This window comes from Acomys minous, assembly GCF_964271855.1.
Source record: "Acomys minous genome assembly, chromosome: 8".
NCBI lineage: Eukaryota > Metazoa > Chordata > Mammalia > Rodentia > Muridae > Acomys > Acomys minous.
This window is the reverse complement of record NC_140489.1, coordinates 122,607,283-122,627,113: the sequence shown is the minus strand read 5'-3', so window position 1 is coordinate 122,627,113 and position 19,831 is coordinate 122,607,283. Positions and strand designations below refer to the sequence as shown.

At 41.5% G+C, this 19,831-nt stretch overlaps 1 protein-coding gene and 1 long non-coding RNA gene across 37 annotated transcripts in view; one reads left to right on the top strand and one right to left on the bottom strand.

Annotated features, from left to right (window-relative positions):
* NRXN1 (neurexin 1) overlaps nucleotides 1–19,831 on the top strand; it is a 1,076,640-nt gene that overhangs the window by 650,874 nt on the left and 405,935 nt on the right. For 2 of the 36 annotated variants that reach the window (XM_084793846.1, XM_084793844.1), the window contains exon 1: nucleotides 5,469–6,853. The exons of 32 other annotated variants lie outside the window; for them this stretch is intronic. In XM_084793846.1, the coding sequence (XP_084649972.1) occupies nucleotides 6,607–6,853 (247 nt within the window). In that variant the 5' untranslated portion in view covers nucleotides 5,469–6,606. Of the gene's footprint in view, nucleotides 1–5,468; nucleotides 6,854–19,831 lie in introns of those variants that run through there. 2 more of the 36 variants (XM_084793847.1, XM_084793845.1) reach the window with 1 other exon arrangement.
* The window catches only part of LOC311604233, a 48,080-nt gene that overhangs the window by 13,093 nt on the left and 15,156 nt on the right, over nucleotides 1–19,831 (bottom strand). Inside the window, exon 3 of the long non-coding RNA XR_014781410.1 lies at nucleotides 18,523–18,590. This is a non-coding gene — a long non-coding RNA (uncharacterized lncRNA). The remainder of the gene's footprint in view (nucleotides 1–18,522; nucleotides 18,591–19,831) is intronic.

Below are 19,831 nucleotides of genomic sequence, written 5' to 3'. Positions count from 1 at the left end.
CAGTGCCTTTACTCTCCTATACTGATCAGTCTTAGAATACCCTTCAAGACCTAACAGCACACAGAGAGGGAATAGGATCAGGAGTTTACCTTTACAATTCTTAAAGACTATGTTTTTGTTTATGGATCCTTCCATATTTCTCTTCAGTTCTGAGTATAGGTAGAAAGAAATATGGGGTCTGTTTGTCTCTATGATGACGTCAGCAGAAATGCAAAATGCAAGCCTGACATTCTCCTCATTTTAATTTTTAAAAGATTAGTGCTGCCTGTGGGTTTTAATATACTTCCCCTCCGCCACTTTTAATGTCTTCTTTCCTGTTTAAAAAGCTTAATACTGAGCCATAAGGATTTCCAATTAAGCTTAAGAAAACCATGAAAAGGTAGAAATATCTGCTTGGCAACAATTCTATTTTTTAAGACAGAAAGAGTGACTTTGGGATATTAGAAAGTAATTTGAAATAGCCAGTCCTACTCCCATTTCTTTCCAAATTCTTCCTTCTACTCATTCTCCCCACCCATTTCCTTTCCTTCCCACCTCCACTCCACTTCTGAACACTGTTGTCCACCTTAGGCTGCTCACGTTGCTGGTCCTTGTAAATCATTGTTTAAGTTAGCTTGGAATAATTTGGCATGCATAGTTGCTTGGTGCCTTTGGTTGTATTTGCCTAAAGTTGTTAGGGGCAAGTGAGAGGTAACTGTTCCTCCCAAGATCCCAAAATGGGTCATAGTGAATGCAATAGACACAGATATTATTAATAAGCAGGCATGAAATCATATAGCCTTTTTTGGGAGTTTTAGGAGATTCTAGTGTATTTTTGTTTGCTTGCTTGTTTTTACAAGCATGCCCAAAAGTGATTTGCCAAAACAAAAAATGCTCTTGTTCAAACAGGACATAACAGTGTTTCAGTGATAGTGTTTGTCCAACTTTTCACCTCCCAGAATGAGGTGGTTATCATCTGTTAGGGATCAGTATGAATACCTACTCCATACCATTTTATACCTACTTAGTGACTTAACACAAGCAAACCTCAGACTCATGCCAACTACAGAAAAGTTGTGGGTTCTTAGTGTTATTTTGACATCGTTACACATGATAAGGTCTAGATGCATTTAAGATGTAGGTGTTTTAATTCCAATAGAATAAAACGTGTATACAAGACATTTTGGAGACTCCATACATTTGCTCCATTAATAATTGAAACAATAATAACCAGTTCCTAACCCCCACTGCGCCAACCCTCAATACTTGAACTTCTTGTGTATTAATCTTTTTTAAAGAGACAAGAGCATTCAATCTCATAAGCAAAGCTCCATTATGACCAGAGATGGTGATGGCTTAAGAAATACAGCAATTACCACTGGCTTCTAAGGCTATGGCTGAGATAAGAAAGCGTAAAATAAAGTCACTGACTTTTGTGAAATACAGAGTAACACTAACATACATTTACTATCACCTACACGTCCTTAAAAATTAAATCCGGCAGTCAAAACCCATGTTTCTGCTGACAAATTTTTTGAACCATTAAAAACAGCTTGTCAGACATGCCTCAGTTTCCTTTAAAGAGCGTAAGTCTCAGACTGCCTGCCTGGTGTAGTCATCTGAAGAGGCACAGATCAAACTATAAGGACAAAGCTTAATTTGCCTCATCCAAAATAGGCACCTGTCTGTGCAGAAGACTTTTGCCCACCATCTGGGCAGAGAAGTGCTTCTTGTGTCACAAAATCACTACCATTTATAACAAACCCTGCCGCTACTGTCCACTCCTGCACCTCCTAAGTATTGCAGAGGTGCCCTAGACATCTGCCTGGAAGACAATAGCTACACTCTTCTCCATCAAGACAGCCATAAATACTCCTTCTTAAGCTCCTGAGACCCCCGTAAAACTAAGATTTCCAGCTTATCCTTTCCCTAACCCTGCCTTTATCTCCCAAGGCCCTCACAATGTAAGGCCGGAGGAAGATTCTTCTTCACCGCATACCCTTTAGAAAATTCATGGGAATCTTCCGCATTGATTCTCTTGTATGTGCTTTAACTTACACAAGTCACTTTCTAAAACTGCTACCCTCATCCTTTCCTAGCAATCAAGAGAATAAGAGACACAGTCAATCTTGTTTATTCATACAGAGAGATTCCCCAGCCCCTTTCACTAGACTGTGCCACTCCAAATTAACATTTGACCCTTTAATAATCATTAGTGGACCTGCAGAGAATGGGGAAAAATTTCAGTCCCCAGAAGGGGTTCAAAGTTCAAGTTGAACAAGGTGAGGCTGTGCCTTCATGCTTCTGCCCACAAGAAACTGTTCAGATTGCAGTTTATTTAATGTCGATTTTTATTTTACACCTCTCTTGCATTTTTGTTTTGGTTTGATGGACTGATTTTTATTTCTGATATTTTTTTTCCTGAGACAGTGCCTGTGTGTAGCTCAGACTATCCTCAAGCAGCATGATTCTCCTGCTTCTGACTTGCCTCTCAAGTGGTTTACTGACACCTTTATGCTTTATAAAGTGATTTTAATATTTGAAAATAATGCCCAGTCCTATCACTAAAATGCATACAGGCTAAATGTCCTTGACATACTAAAGGCATGTCTTATAAAAGCTTCATTCGGGTCCAGAGTTCAATGTTCATTAATGGCCAATGTATATTAAGTAGTGCCTTTAAATAGAAACATACAAAATAAGGCTATTTATTAACTAGTGACTCAGAATAATGTTACTGGGGTTCAGAAGAACCTCGCCTGGCATTTTGTTCTGGAAGAAATGATTCAGTACTTGCTGCTTCCCTGTTCATGATGACCATAACCACGGCAATGGTTATGGCCCATAACTACAAAAAATATCGGGAACTTGGTGTATTTGAGACTACCTTATGTTTCACATATGCTGGGCACTAGAGGGAGTGCAAAGGAAGACTTAGCTCCTGTCCCTTTCAGGGATCTAGTCGAAAAGAAAAAGACAAATTACACCATCTATGGGGTACTGGAGAAAATACACTACATTTCTTTCAGATAGAAAGGGTGTGAGGTACCGGCACATTAATCAGCACATGCAGCTTACACCTGTACAGGAAACGTATCTGCCTCAAATGCATGGAGAATTTGATGCTTTGTTTTAAAGCACTCTAATATTAAAGTGCATTATATTTTTCTGCCTAGTTGGATTGTTAAAAGAAAAGGGGGTGACTGTTTTATGAATGAAGTGTGATGCCTTGGTGAGAGGCCAAGAAACCAATGTGACGTAACCAGGGAATGATATTGCCAAGAAGCCACCACCCGTGTGTCATCCAAACCACCAGTCTTTGCTCCTCTTTCCGGCAGATACTGAAGTGTCAGATTTGGACTACCGGCCTGTAACCAGCACTCCCTATGTGTGTATGCTCGTTAGTGGGTGTGGGTGTGGGGGTGGGGGTGGGCATGCCACTGCTTGTGTGTGAAGATCACGGGGCAACGTGTGCGTGTCTGCCCTCTTTGAACCTTGTTTGAGACAAGTTCTTTGTGTTGCTGTGTGAGCTAATTCAGCTGATGTTCCTGCTTCTGGAGAGTCTCCTGCCACCACCACCCATGTCTCTAGGGGCACACTGGGATCACAGATGCTTGGATTGCCGTGTCTTATTATATGCGGGTTCTGGTGATCCCAACTCTAGTTGTTGGGTTTCACAGCAAGAGCCACAGATCCATCCTCTCCACCCCTGGACCTGTTGTCTTAAATACATACTCTGAGGATGTTTTTGTTCATCCTTTTGGAGCTGTATTTTATATAATAAATATCAAGATGACTCTTCTTATGAATTCAAGCACATACTTTTTTTTTTAGTTTATTCTTGTTACATCTCAATGGTTATCCCATCCCTTGTATCCTCCCATTCTTCCCTCCCTCCCATTTTCCCCTTATTCCCCTCCCCTATGACTGTTCCTGAGGGGGATTACCTCACCCTGTATATGCTCATAGGGTATCAAGTCTCTTCTTGGTACTTAACAAAGCACAACAAAATAAAGAGGAAATAAAATAAAATAAAAGCTCCAAGAGACAAGGACATAAGAAACACACAGTAGGAAATGTAGATTGTGTCTTGTTGGTATTTGAGCCCCTATGGGAAGTTGAGAAACAATGTATTTACATAGAGTAATGAAGTACTGGAGCATTCTATTATCAGTAATGAAAATAGTAAATGAAATACATTTTGAGGGAGAAAAAAAGAGTGATTATGGATTGCTACATGTTTTACTACATGTTTTATTTGGTACCCCTAGTATTGTTTCTGTTTTGACTCATACAACAGACTTACAAATGTACCTGTTTGTAAGAGCTGGCATATGATATATAATCTCAAATGACACTTGGGTCCTCTCAGAATTACTGTCAGAATTATAAGAGTTCAGATCAAGTAAGGCAGCATACTCCTATAATCCCAGTACTTGTGAAGAGGGGACAAGAGGGGCCTGAGCTCAAGCCCAGGCAACACTTTATTACATTCTGTCTCAAAATAGTAATAATTTATATTATTATATTACATTATAATATACTTTTTATTATTATTATTATTATTATTATTATTATTATTATTATTATTATTATTTAGTAAAACCACAGGTGCTCATTTTTGTTCCTGCATATATACATGCATTGAAGAACCTAGAGCCCTGTGTGTTCAGAGTTATTGTGATGTGGATTTCAACAGAAATAACGACATGACTATCAAGCCAGGGGGAACATTATTGTCCTTATCATCTGTTAGAAAACTGGGTGATACTTCAATCATCGCTCCTGATCTTAATCTTAAGGGGGTGCTCCCTGTCTGGTCACATGTACTGCTAGATTTCTAGTGTGAAAGGCAGATTCTTTTCTTTTTCTGGTCTTCTTTTGGAGACATAATGCTTCCAGGAAAGATGCCTTGTTTCATACAAATATCCTTTCTTCTTTCTTCTTCTTCTTCTTCTTCTTCTTCTTCTTCTTCTTCTTCTTCTTCTTCTTCTTCTTCTTCTTCACACTAGGTCTTAGAATTTTGGACTGTGATGTTATTTCTCCTATGAAACAGGGTAAGAACCCACCATTAGAAGAGGCGAGATCACAGCTTGGCACCTAGATATTTAGGGAGTTCTTGGATATACCAATTTATTGACTGAAAGACAATTACTTCATACTACACTGTTTCTTATCTCTCCCTCTTCGATTGTTTCCTTGTTCTGCCTCTTCCTCAGCTGCTCATGCTGTTGGCTTCTGAGACTTTCAGTCCCCCAGACTTCCACTGGCTCCCTTGAGGCACGATGGTGTAGTGGGAACGAGGGTCCTTCTTTGTTATAAATAATGCACGCAGTAAGCAAATCATCGGAACTGATGGCGAGTAGATGATCTCAAGCCCTTTTTTAGCAGTTTGGATTTGAACACCTGATAGAACAAGTTTGGTCCAATAAGAAGAGCCAGTTTCCGTCTCATTTAAGAGCTCTGAAGACACTGGTTACTTTTATGAAGAGGGGCAGGGGATGGTGCCTTTTGCACGGGTGATTCAGACAGAGAGATCACCTGGCTTAGAAGGGAGCGGGAGCGTTGATTTTTAGGTGTTTCCCGCATCGGCGTCCACGTGTCCCTGTGATGTGTGGAGAATGCCAGGGAGAGGCAAAGCGGGTGATTTTTGCGGGAAGCTAGACCAGCCTCCCTCGTTACATAGGCTCGTCCTCTGCATTGCATCCGAGCTTCCGTGATTTGCTGTTTGGAGACTGCAGATTTGCATAGAGCCCCTAGCTTCACCAGCGTGTGTGGTTTTTCAGTTCTTTTAATTTTTTTCTTTTTAATTTTCTTTCTTTCTTCTTTTTTCTTTTTATATTTTTCTCCTCTTCCGCCCCTTCACCTGCTCCTGCTATTCCTCTGCTCGCTTTCCCCAGTTCGATGCCCGCTGTCTTCACAAGGGTGCCCTCTTCCCTCTGAACCCTTCGCCGGGCGTAAGTGTCAGGAGGCGGCGGACTTGGAGATTGCCTCTGGAGCAGGCGATGCGCGCCGCTGCTCTGCGCGCTGCCCGGGGGAGGCTGGCGCGAGCCGGAGATCTGACCGGGGCTGAATGGAGGGAAGGGGTACCTCGCGTCCATGGGATCTGCTTCTCTCTTGAAAGGAGGCTGGACCAGCGAAGTGGCCACCCCATTCCCCAGGCACAATGCTAAACGGATTTACCTAGTGGATTCCCGGTGGATGGCTGTCATGTAGAAGTGAGGACCCTCCGGGAGGAGCTTTAAACAATTTCCCGGCTCCCCACCCCCCCGGCACACACTCTCACCCGAAACTCTTGGGGAGTATCTCGGGAGAACCTGGAGCCCTGCAAACCTGGGAGCAGCCACCCTCTCTGCGCTTGCTGTTCTCCGGGGTTGCCTTTCCGGACAAGTACCCAGCCAGCTGCGTACGCCTCGGCTATGTTTCGGATTGTTTGGGTTGCAGGGCACGGCAGACTCCAGGACCTCGAGAAGACTGTCCGAAGGAGGGAGAGGATGGGTGCCCTGGCGCGGTGAGGCGGCCGGCCCCGCAGCCCACCGCGAGCGGCCGGATCCCCGGCTTCCTCTCCTCTTCTTTTGCCCCAAACTTTGCCTCCCGCGGCGGCTGCCCCTTGGCGGGCGCCCCGCCATGTACCAGAGGATGCTCCGGTGCAGCGCCGAGCTGGGATCGCCCGGGGGCGGCAGTGGCGGCAGCGCAGGGGGGCGCCTGGCCCTGCTCTGGATAGTCCCGCTCACCCTCAGCGGCCTCCTAGGAGTGGCCTGGGGGGCGTCCAGTTTGGGAGCGCACCACATCCACCATTTCCATGGCAGCAGCAAGCATCATTCAGTGCCTATTGCAATCTACAGGTCACCAGCATCCTTGCGAGGCGGACACGGTGGGTCTGCAATGCCAAGTTCTTGCGGGTTATCCCTTGGTCCCCCTCTTCAACCCGGCACTTGCTCGCGTCTTGGCCTTTTAGGCTCTAAGAAATGGGAGCCAGAGAAAAGGGAGGTGCATTTAGGTGTGCTTGTTGGGAGTCACTTATCTCTTTGAAGACAATAGAAGGGGATGGGGGAAAGCATCGCGGGTGTTTGTGGTGAAGGGTGGGAGGGGCGTGCCTTGCTGAGGTGCTGGGAGATGTGGGCATCTAATAAAGGACCAGCCTGGGCTGGGAGCTTGGCCCCGCTGGAAGGGGGCGTCACTCGCCAGAAGGTCACTCAGTGGCCAGATGGGGCGCCGTGCTTCACAGAGGGACCTAGCGGAGAGAGGAGGGCTCTGCAGAACCTTTTGTCTGTGCAGTGCTGCCCCACCTCCAGACCATCTTCCCTGGCCAAAGAGAGCAGTGAACGTTCGAATCTGTGCATCCCTCTGAAGCGCTCCCAGACTGCAGGGACAGGAAGGAGATCCCGGGACTAGGGATTCGCTCAACAGGAGGCCAGTCCCTCTTGCCCCACTGTGTCTTACTTGGAGAAGGCAGCAGTATAAGGAGCTACCTTCTTGAATCCTGGCCAGTCCCCATTGGACACAGAGTTCCTCCTGGGACCCCTCCTTTGCCCCCTACACACACACACACACACACACACACACACACACACACACACACACACACAAACACGAGGGCAGGGGGATTTCAGTCTCTTGGTGATTTGACCGAGTTATTCTCTAGATGCCGTGGGAGTGATCTTAGACTTTATAGACCCTGTCTCCCTGAGGATTTTGTCTGCAGGCTCCTGAACACAGGCAGTGGAGAGAGAGCTTCCTCCTCTGTGCAGTTAATTCCATGAGGGGTTTCTATGAAGTGCAGGCTGGATGGGCCAAGCCAGGAGTTCTGCCTGGAGGAAGAGACATTGGAGTGGAAGGGACCTCTTTTCAAGTTTGTTAGCAAAGAGCTGCATGTAGAAAAATGCCTTGATTAGCAGATTCTTTCTCCAGAGGTACTGAGAGTGAGCCAGGCACCTCTTATCTTTAGATGAAAGCTATCATCAGATTCACCAAATCGAAAAAAAAAATCAGTTAGGTTTCTCTTTGCCCCCTTTCAGTGCATGTGAGGCTTTCCCTACTCCCAGTCTTTGTCTTGTCTAAGTGTAAAATCCACTCGTTTACCGTTTACTGATGGGGCAGGAAGCTGTGATCACTATCACTCTCCTGGACCGCTCTTCCACATCTTTCTTCCAGAGTTCATTCACCTTCAAGATGCCGCTCAGCCTTGGATCTGTTGCCCCCTCCCATGTAATTCCCCTCCCAGGGGCAGCTGTTAGTACTCTGGTGTTGGCCCCTTCCCCCGGGACAGATTTCCTACCTGGGGATCACTGTGGTTAGGCTTGAAAACTATAGCATGATCTAATGAACAGAGGCAGGTCACCCTGGCAACCCCCTCAGTGGGAGTGAAATAGTGACACACTTTACTTTGGGTCTGAAGAATTGCTTGTTTAGCTCACTTCCCTGGTTCTCTCAGGAATTCCTTTAAAGACACCTAGTGAAACCTGAACCAACCAGCGCTTCCAGTAAGCATAGAGGGCAGATGCCCTGGGAGACAGTAAGGAGTTTCAGGTGTTCCCTCCCTTTCCCTGGGTGCAGCCCTCTGCCACTGCTTTGCCTTTGTGCAGAACTATACCAGTCCAGTGGGAGGAAGGAGAGCCAGGGCACAGGAGGGCCAGACAGAGCGTGGGTGGGCGGGAGTGGTGCACCAGATGGGGGTATGTGAGGGTGTGGGGAGGCTAATTGTAGCAGTGGGGCGCTATGAGCTAATAATCTCCTATGCATATTAAGTTCTCTGTGGGTCAGACTCTGCACAGTGATCAAGGAATGAAGTCTCTGAATGGGGACAGTGCCTGAGAAGGGGACAGGGGACAGCAAGGGCCCCTGTGGCAGCTAGAGGCTCCTTTCCCATTGCAGCTTCTACCCCAGGCAGACGCCTTCTGGTGGTCTTTGCTAGCATTTATTTCCCTCCAGAACACAGTAATTGTCTGTATGTGAATGAAAAGATCATCTATCATTGAAAAGGAGAAAGCAGGTTGGAGTGGCAGAGACAGTGCCTGGGCCACAGGTGCTGCTGCTTCAGAGGTGCTCTTCACATGTCCACATTTGTTTGTAAACCTCACTCCATCCCCCTCATATGTAGTATTCAGAATGCAACCTCCTAAATAGAATCCAGTCCTAAAGTTCTCACACTTCACCCCTGCCTTTCTAGAAAAGAGGGAATTAATTCTATAGAGAAAAATCTAAGAACATTAGTGTGGAAAAATCAGCCTCTGAGGATGGTGCAGTCAGAAAGCAGGGTGAGGGAGTGAGAAGGGGCCCAGAGCAGGGCAGGTTGGGTGGTAGCTTAAAAGACACCTAATAAGAAAGAGGTGATGTTGAATTTGTTGGGTCAGTAAGTTCACTGAATATTTAGCTAATTACCGGGACAAAGGGCTCACAGGAAGAATTGCTGATCCTCATAGATGAGAATGAAAGCAAAGCACAAAGGTAAATGACAGTGTGATAAATTTCTACCAGAAAAATGAAGGCAGGTAAAAATGAGGCTTAGTTTAAAATCTGTGATTCTTGCAAATGTGCATGTGTGAGCAAACAAATAAATGAGCCTATTTGATTGTATTAGAATTTCTCAGAATCAAAAGTACTTTGATTTCATAATAGGGAGTACATATATATATATATATATATATATATATATATATATATATATATATGCTTAAATGTATGAAAGGGAAAAAAAGCTTGTGTAGTATATTTTAAGGTATAAAATTTAGTCTCTTCTGTTTTAGAAACTGCTGGGTTGAGGAGCCAGGTTCATTCTTCTTCATTTTCTCATCATGCTATGCTTCATTTGCACTATTATGAGGTGTCACTTACAAGGTTTGCAAAGTTTGCTGGGTGCAGAGGGAGCTCATGTCTACCCCACACGTCTTTGTGCAGGCTGACCCAGTTGCAGAGATGGTGGTGAAGATTTCTTTAAGTGCATGTATATGAGAGGCAGATTTAGAGACCATTTCAGCCCCTCCCCCGCCAATTTTGCATGAATCTAAAAACATAAATGGTGAAACAACTTCTGTGGAAAATTATATTTCTCCAGTTAAGCCAGTGGAGAACTGTGTGACTGTAAATGATAAGAAGCAAAGGCTGCTTATAATTAAAGCCAACTGGAGGCCAGAATAGAGCCGTGTGCTCAGCCAGTACTGCTTTTGTGCTATGCCATATGTGCGGAGCACACAATGATGTCAGTGCTACGCTCAGGTTCCTGTCTCAGCTCCCAGCCTTCCTGAGCTCCCATGCTCTGCATACTTTAGAAAATTAGCTTAGAGCCTCTCAATATTTTCAGAAGACACAGAACGGAGAAAGACATACAGATCTTAGCAATCAATGCTAGTTCTCCTCCCGCAAATATGAGTTCTGGAAATTATGTTACTGTGATGAGCTTTTACTATTAGAGGGCAAAAGAGTCTCCCCCAGGGGGAAATGTTAATGCATTTTAAAGCATGGCTTGTATCTGAAGGAATTCAACGACATTATATAAAGGTAATATTTACAACTAGAATGTATAATATATTCTTACAAAACAATTTCAAGGCACATGCTAAAGTTCTAAAAGGAGTGGTGGGTTTCAAAGGGAACTTAAATATCATTTTCTTGGACGGCTACTGAGGCACATCATAGATGGGCCACACAATGGAGCCAGATCTCTGATCCAGCCCAAGGCGACTCCACAATCTCGGAGCTTTACAAAGTAGAACAGAGAGGGTCTTCAATGTGGCTTCATGGCTGGACTTTTGGAGTAGAATTCATTATGAGACAACTGGCACTTTTGTGTCCTGCGTATCAGGACAGTACTGTGTGCTTCATGTAAGACACACTCAGCTGGTGACCCATTATCATCTTCATTAACGTTGCTGAGGAGCTGTCTCATACTTGCTGAGAGCAACTTTCTGACTTATTTTGGGTCACAAGCAAAAAGGTTGATTGGCAAAACCCTTCACAGTATATTCTACCTGGATGAAAACCTCGAGTGGTCAGGTCATTAATTACTGTAGGTGAGCAGATACTTTTTGACTCTGGAACAGGGATTTGCTGCTTCACACTTCTGCTGTTGAATTTTTAAGCAAAGGACATCAGTGACATGTTTGGAACAAAATGGCCGGTGAACGTGCTTGCAACAATTATTTGAATCAGTTTAGGGTCTAATAATCTTGACAGCCTAGAGACATTTGTGTTTGTCTTCAAATTGCCATACATTTATGCTTTAGATTGTTTACCCACTTACTGATTACATATACCATAAATGCCTCCAATGGAAAGCTATCTACAATGGTTTGTGGACCAGGTACCATGGGGGGGGGGGGTAGAGTACAAGGGGAACTATGGGGGAAGGGGCCAGCTAGTAGGAGCCAGTACAATTAAAGTCCAATCATCATGTTTACACCTTAGCTCTAAAAGTGCATGCTATTAGAAAATGTCAGTCTTTAGACAAACGAGCACAATTCCTCTTTTCATCACCAGTATCTTTTATTGCCTTAAATATTAATGCTCTAGAAATATTGTCTTGCCCAATCGCCTTATGTCAAGTTACTGCTTGTATTTCTTGTAGCAAAAGCAAAACTTTTATTTTTCAAATAAACACTGGGCTTGCTTTATAAGTATATTTTAAATGAGAGGTTCATTGGTTTAAATTTACACTAATGTATAAATTATTGAGGCATCTTGGTCTGGTGGTGATAACTCTCAGAAATATATCCATATGAAAATTTGTCCATTGCCATTTACTGGAGTTATATAAACTTCCAAAGCTATTTTTGGTGAACTCATAAAATGAAAATGAAATAAGTTACAACACTAGAAACAACAAATGAAACCATGAATTTGAAAGTACAGACTATAAGCAGTTTCCTAATAAGCAGCATTAAAGCCTGTAAGCAATAGTTACATGTAAGAGTAATCCACTGGCTGTGTTGTAGTCCCTAGCCTGGCAGTTATTAACTAAGTGACTTCTGGAGTTTATTCCTTCTTTAAATGTCAGTCTCTTTTAGCTCTGAAGTTTGATGAGATCATCCCTCTCATTTATCACTGTGACAACACAGAGATCTAAGTAACTCGAATGAACCAGACCTACAGGGTCATGCAAAAAAGTGGGAAAATGGGAAGTAGAACCCATGTCTTCCAATGCATCTTTCTCGATGTTTAAATACGTCTCCTTGACACTCTTGAGAGGGTCATGGGAAGTACCAATCTTATTCATTTACACTTTTACTTGGTAACTTGATCATTAAAGGTATTAGTGTTGGGGTTTAATTCAAATTAAGTCTATCTCTCAGAGTAGATCCACTTCCTGGGTAGAAAACCTTGCAGCCACCCTTCCTCTACTGTTACCTATCCCAATACTTAACCATTAGAGCCTCAAGTAAGCTACAGCATCTCTCTTTTGTGAAAAGCACATATTTTAATATTTTAACAATCTCATTAACAGGGTTGTTATGTTTTTATTAGCATGTTTTTATGTTGTATAGTGTATCAAAAGACTAAGACCCCTTGTCAAAGAGCTCATAGTGGCTACATTCTCAGGCTCCATTGAACATATGAATACTCTTTAATTCTTCATGCTTTGCTTGACTTTTCCAGAGCTTTATTGATTTTAGGCATGCTTTTCCTACTTTTCCTGTTGCTATGATGATATACCCTGACAATTGCAACTTAAAGGCGAGGGCTTACAGTTTGAGGACACAGTGCTTCATAGCAAGGATTCCTGGAGACAGTAGCTTGAACAGCTGATTCCATTACTTCCAGGCTTGGGAGCTGGTGGACACTGAATGTGGGTGTCCAGCCAACTATCTTTTTTTTTTATGTAGTCCAGGACCCTTGCCTTAAAAATGGTGCTGCTCACTACTGATGAGTGTATCTCCCCATCTCAGTTAACTTATCAAAGTATTTCCTCACAGTCATGTCAGAGGGCAGCTTAATCTAAAGAATCTTTCCTAGGTATGGTTTGAGACTTGATCACAGTCAGACATTAACAATAAATACTTATCACAATGTGTTGTAAATAAATATTGAATTCAAGTTTTTTAAAAATCTGATTGCCCCAATAACTACTCCAGTGGTTACTCACCTAGGTGCCTACAAGTCCTGCGACAGGGCTCACCCTGAGCCTCCAATTGCCTAGTACTCTCCCTTTAGCTATTTTTCAAGGGAAGTCTTTTAGAAATAAGCACCTTCCCTCTACATTTAATCTTTTTCTTGGTTCATTCTTGTCTACACGAGTTATGGAATATCTTTTTATAGAAAAACTTTTAATGGCCTTTTAAAATATTCCAAAATGGTAGATGCTTCAGTGTTAATTGTCAACTCTGCATCCTTCAGGTTTTGACAGAATGGAGTGAAAACAGCAATCTTTGCAAGTGCATATCCCTACGGTACCTTCACATAAAGTATCTCATTTCATCTGTGCAGCACTGGCAGTATCATCATTATTTGCTGACAAAGAAACACATTCATACGAACAATGATTTTTCCAGGACCACTTAATTAATAGGCAGATATTTTTCTTTTGCTTTTTCCAAGACAGTATGATGAGACAGAGCTTTGAAAACTGCTCTTCATTTGGCTGCCAAAGACCTGAATTATGTACAGTTGTCATCACTCGCCGATCAATTATCAAATTGTTGTTTAGCATTAGCCAAAGAAGCATCACTAAATAATACCATTACTAACAATTTCTATATCTATGTCTATGTATATATGCATGCACATCATCTTAATGCATATGTATATATAATTTCAATATATATAAATATAATTTTCTTTACTGGTACATTAGATAGTATATATTTGTGGAATGCCACATGATGTTTCAATACATTCTATGTATAATACAGAGCAAGGACTTTTTTCTACTCATTTATCATTCTTTAAGTTTTTTACCTTCAAGAATTTCAAGTGAGAATAAATAAAATAAGAAAATTATATGTACATTCCAGATTTTCTAGCTAATCATACATTGTTAGCCAAGAAGAAAGTAGTAAAGTGGAAGTGGCCTTATAAAGAACAACATTTCAAATTCACTTTACAGTACAATCCCCAGTGCATTATAACTGAGCAACAGTTATAGGAATAAGGTTACGAATAAATGATGCTGAGCCTCAGACAGAGCTTCTTTCAATTATCAAATATATGACATATACAAAGATTGCATTGTTTTGACTACTGGACATAATGCCAGTAATATTTGTGAATGGGAAGTGAGGTGATACAAAGAGGCATTGATGTTACATAGTTTCAAAGTGCATGCTTATGTGCATATTAGATTTTACAAAGTTCCTATAAATATTATAGAAAGTTTCTTACGAGACCTCCAGGTTAAATGTTTGTATGATGTGATCTGATCATTTTTATAGCACAGTTATTCTAGAGTGTATATGTTCTGTAAATACTTGGTAATTGGCTTCTAAGAACTATGTAACTTTCATTTGTAAGGAAAAGTATCTGATTTTCTGAGAAGTAACAAACAAAAGTCTCAAACAAAGAGTAAGGGAGTAATTTGTACTGTAAGTAAGATGCAAGGCAGTGGTATTTAGAAATTTAGAAATTATTTGTGCATGGCTGTTTTGACTACCTGCATGTATTGAACTAACATAACCAACTGGACATAATTATTTATGTGGCTCAGCCAGTCTTGACTGTTAGTTACTGTCTGGTGATCAGATCCCATTTTCCTAGAAGAGGCAGAAATCAAAGCAGATGAACACGAGATTAGTGCAGATTCTTCCTTAGGCAGTCAATTTCAAACTCCGAAATGTCTAAGTTGGCTTTAAGTTGAATTGTCTCTAGTGTAACTAGTTGGAGAGTTTAAGTCACATCATTACAAGTGACTGTGATGTGATCTAAAAATGCATCCAGAACAAGTGTGGCAGCCACGATACCCTCACACTAGCCCATTAGCACTTTTGTCTGAGCCTGCAGGCACACGTTTGAAAGAACTATGTTTTTCCTGATGGATTCCGTTTTGAAATTTTACAAGATGTGTTTCTGCCACTGTGAAGAAGGTTTTTTGTTCATGTCTGAACATTTATGGCACCTTTTGTGTACTTATGTTTTCGGTGATTAAATGTGCTACAACTTGATATAGAGAAATAATTCTTAGCATTACCAACCTGAACAGATCTAGGGAAGTTAGTCTAGAAGATGTATATGGAAATTGAATTTTCTATTTGGTTTTCAGGCATTGTTTTATGGTCTACTTTCTTTACATTTCATATCAGTTTCTGAAAACTTGTCATATCTGAATATTTGTGCCTGCCTAGTCATAGAAACTTCATCATATTTTTGGACTATATGTTTCCAAAGTTGAAAAAGAGACACTTTCCTTAATGCTCTAAGCTACATTTCCTTCAAGTCTATAGTTAACATTTTCAGTATTATAATATGCTGTATCAGTCATTTTTTTATCGAAGCATTTTTTAATGTAGCCCTGACTGTCTGCCATGTCCTGGAACTCTCTTTCTAGACCAGACTGGCCTTAAACTCACAATGATCCACCTGCCTCTGCCTTCTGAGTGCTGGGGTTAAATGTGTGCACCACCACAGCTGGCTGTATCGGTCATTTTTATGTCTACTGGCCAAGTAATAAGATATACTGGAATAAGATGAATAATAAACTAGTCTCTATTAGCAAGGTGGTTAATTGGTAACACTGGTAAATAGGAAAATCATACATTTGGTTTTCTTGGTGCTTATTATATGCCAAGTACTGTTCTAAATTTGTAACAAAACAGCGAGGCATTTGTTCTCACTACCTTCTCAGTTATGTATTATTTATGTCTCACTCTAAAAATGAGAATGTCTGGGTATGGTGAAGTTATCAAATACTCCAGTTAACAGAGTTAGGGGAATAGGGCCTGGGTTTATATTCAAGCAAGCACAACTGGAACATCCACACCCTTTAACCCCTATGGTTTCTCTTAAATAATAGAACATTTTTCTGTTTTTTTTTTCCTCCATCATCTATAGCCAGTTGTCCACAATAGGCCAGATGAGAAGACTATCCATATTGTTAAATTAGTCTAATTTACAGTCATTTCTCTGAAAGCACATCGGGTTTCCTTAACTTCCATGTTCCTGGGCCTTCAGTTCTTGACTACACAGTGCATGGAAAGGCATCTCTGTGCTGCCTTCCTTGTCACTGTATTTCTTGTGACTGATTTATGAATCTCCACAGCTACCACCACACCAAAAGGAGAGGAATGATTGATCTAAGATGTTTATTAATGTTTATTCACTATTTTCACTCCACTTGGCAAATACATCCCCTACCCAGTGGATAATCTGGTGTGATAATAGACTAATTTGCAAGTACAACTATGGCTTAAAATTAAAAGGCAACAGTTGGAATTAGGCTGATAATGTGATTATATTCTTGAGAAGAAAGGAATTTTTCCATATACAATTAAGTAGAAGTGCATATTTCTCAGAGCAGGTTATAGAGAAATGATTGGCAATTAATGAACTACTTTAAGTATCTTAATTTTCATTGTTTTTTAAATTCAGGAGACTTAAATTTTTAAAAATCAAATTTCATTCCTTGTATTTCCTGGCATGATACAAGTACACAAAACTTGGGGATTTTTCACATCTCAATTCAGAGTAGTTTGGGTACTAGATTATGACTTGGAGCAATATTCAGAAAGTAATGTTAATACTTTGAGGTATCAGGTTTCCTAATTGCATTTTCCTTAAATATCCTTTTGCATTGTCAATTATCTCTAGATTTTTTCAATTCTTTTTATTCATTGATATTGCCACTTATTATAAAAAGCCTGAAAATTCCCATAGAGACCTCAGCTCTTGACTAAAGAAAAGACCTGGGCTAGCCTAAACACTTCTCTGAAACTCTACTTCTAGAGTGCAATACATCTCATTACAGCGACACCCCAAGATGATTGTGATGGTGGAATATTTCATGTGAGCATTTGGTTTAAGACCTGATAAATTAGCCTGACTTCTCAAAGTGATAGACAGCTCCTCCCTGACTGGGGCCTTCTTTTCTAGTAAGGATAGCAAAGACTGAGATTAGGCATGAAACCAGACATTCTCTGTGGGGTCTTCTAAGCCAGACTACATTGTCATTTGTTAGTAGGTTAAAGGTGAGGCTAAAGCTAAAATTCATCTTAGGCATCTGACTTAACCAAAGAGGATGACACAGAGAGTAGTGTTAAAAACCAACAACTTGTATGCCCCTTTTCCTGTGGGAGTCACATGAGTGACCTTGTGGTATCAGTGAATGGTCAAGGCTACCAGTGTATATGCTGTTGGACAGCTTTCACACTTCTTGAAAAGAATTATATAGTTGAGGGAAAGCCTCTTTTAAAAAAAAGCAGAAGACAGAGCACAGAGAGTAAGCAAGAAGAAGGTTAGTACAAAAAGATTCCATCTTTGCCCAAGCAGCCTCTGAAAATGTCCTTAAACACAAACCTGGATGTATTCAGGATGAAGGAGATTTCAAGAAGGAAATAGTGTTTCCTGGCACAGAGTGCCTAAAGTCACTTCTTTTTAATGAAGTCACTTTGATGTTTATGCCAAAGTTATACATATAGCTATTTAGTATACCATTTTACACATTTAACATACTAAAACAAATGAAAAATTCCAGCAACTGTAGTTTTCCTTCCTTCCATTTATTTATTTACTTATTTGCTCTTCCTTTTTTCCTTCCTTCCTTCCTTCCTTCTTTTCTTCCTATTGTCTATATGGGGGATTTGCCTGCATGTTTGTGCATGAAGTACCCTCAGAAGCCAGAAGAGAGCTCTGGATCCCCTGGAACTGGACTTACACCTGTTTCTTCTTAGCCATCTGAGTGCTGGGAATTAAAATTGTGTCCTCTGAAAGAGCAGCAAGCGCTCTAAGCCATAGAGTCATTTCCCCAGGCCCTCTCACTCAGTCATCAATGTTTGAGAGACAGACACCTTGTTGACTTTTTAAAGAACAGCTTCTCAAAGGCACTTGATATCCATACTTTAATTGTTTGCTTCTACTTATTGGAAAAGAGAAGCTGTTTGGTGAACCATTGTAACAGGCAAAAGTGCATGCTCATTCAGATTGCCTTCTTTTCACCTGAGTGTCAACAGAATGCTCGTGTTGGGATAGATTTACTCTACAGAGCGACCCATCTGTTCTCCTTCCAAACGTATGAAGAAGGCTTCTCATGATATCAGCAATCTAGAGCCTTAAGAGCTGGATAATTCAGTCGAAGAACCTATTGGGCTTGACACATGAGACTACATCTTACCTCACATGCTCATAAGCTCTGTGGAGTTTGGTGAATCTGGCTCTTTTCAGATAGTGTGCATGTCACTTGGGAAGCCTGGTAGCCCAAAGAGTAACCTTGAGGATCTGTCCTGTGGTACTAGAACTGTTTAGAAATCCAAGAAATACTTCCCAGTAGGGAATGGGAAAGTGTTCCAGAAAGAGGAATGCCTTTAGAGAGGCTTTGAAGTAACTCATATGTTAAACGTAGAGGGAGGGAGAAGTCTATATAAGCAAATAGCACCACCCATGCCTTATCCAAAATTATAATCAAACCTGCTGTCTTGACCTGGCAAGCAGATGCTCTGCCTTTAAGTTGTATCACCATCCTTACTTGTGCATCTCTGCAAAACAAACAAAATTACAGAATGGTTACAAACTCCACTTTTTCTTGGTAATCCTATTCAGGGGCTCTGATCATGAGTGATAAATGATCCCTGTGATCAGTGAGAAACGTGTGTGTGTGTGTGTGTGTGTGTGTGTGTGTGTGTGTGTGTGTGTTATATCTTGCTTAGCCATGAGACTTATCTATCTTTGCAGATGTCTTGATACCTTTGATAGAAAAAGGTCCGCAAATGCAAGACCAATAGTGACAGCATATGTACAGAGAGCTGACTGCTCTTATGTAATTTCATTCAGTCAGCCTTCTCATTCAAAATAAGTAGATATTTAGGTTATTACCAAAATGTGGGTGTTTACACACATTGTGTTGGCGAATCACTGTACCAGCGAGTGCCAAGAAAGCAGAAACCTATCAGTCAGCAAGTGCTTATCAAGTGCCCAGTGCTTGGGATAGGGCATTGTCTTACTGGGATGAGTGACCTGAAAAAGGCTGGAAAAAATAATCCATTTTTGTGTCTCAGGATTTCAAACAGAGCCTGCATGCCTCTTGTTCTATCAAGAACCCCAGTGAGGAGGCCTTGCTGCTGCCTGGAGCAGGATCACAGGAGGAGCGAAACCACACCCTTTTCATCTCCTGACAGCTTTCCTGTTCTTCCTGTGATCCTTTAAGAACACCCCAAGCCAGTGGGCTTACTCCCTCCCTCAGGACACAGTGCAGCAGAAAACAGGCAGGGGTCTTGGGTAATTGGGAACATGTTCCATTACATTTCTGTTCTCATGTTCATAAATCACATGGGGCTTACCAAGTGATGTCTTGTTTTTATCTCATTTGATACACATAACAATCCTGTAAATTAGGCATGGCTGATTTCTACCTCATTTTGCCCAGGAGGAAAGATTGTGGCTTGGCCACATCATGTGTATGACCTGAGTCAGGTTTATAAGCACCAGTGGTGGGTCTTTCACTCATTACACAGATTCCCTGTGTCCAAATGGATTTCTTCCACCCACACAGATTAACACACATTATGTTTGCACAGACCTTAAAGGATCAGAGTTTAAGAAGATGAATGATTCTGCAGGGATGTGGGAAACCGTGAAGGCCCCTCTCCTCAGAACTTCTGGACTAGAGAGAAAAGACAAATTTGTTTTTTCCCCCATTAAAATGAAAGTAGATATTTGGGGAAGATTGTCATGAACACGACATTGAATTTGCATGAATTTTATCCATATGATAGTTAAA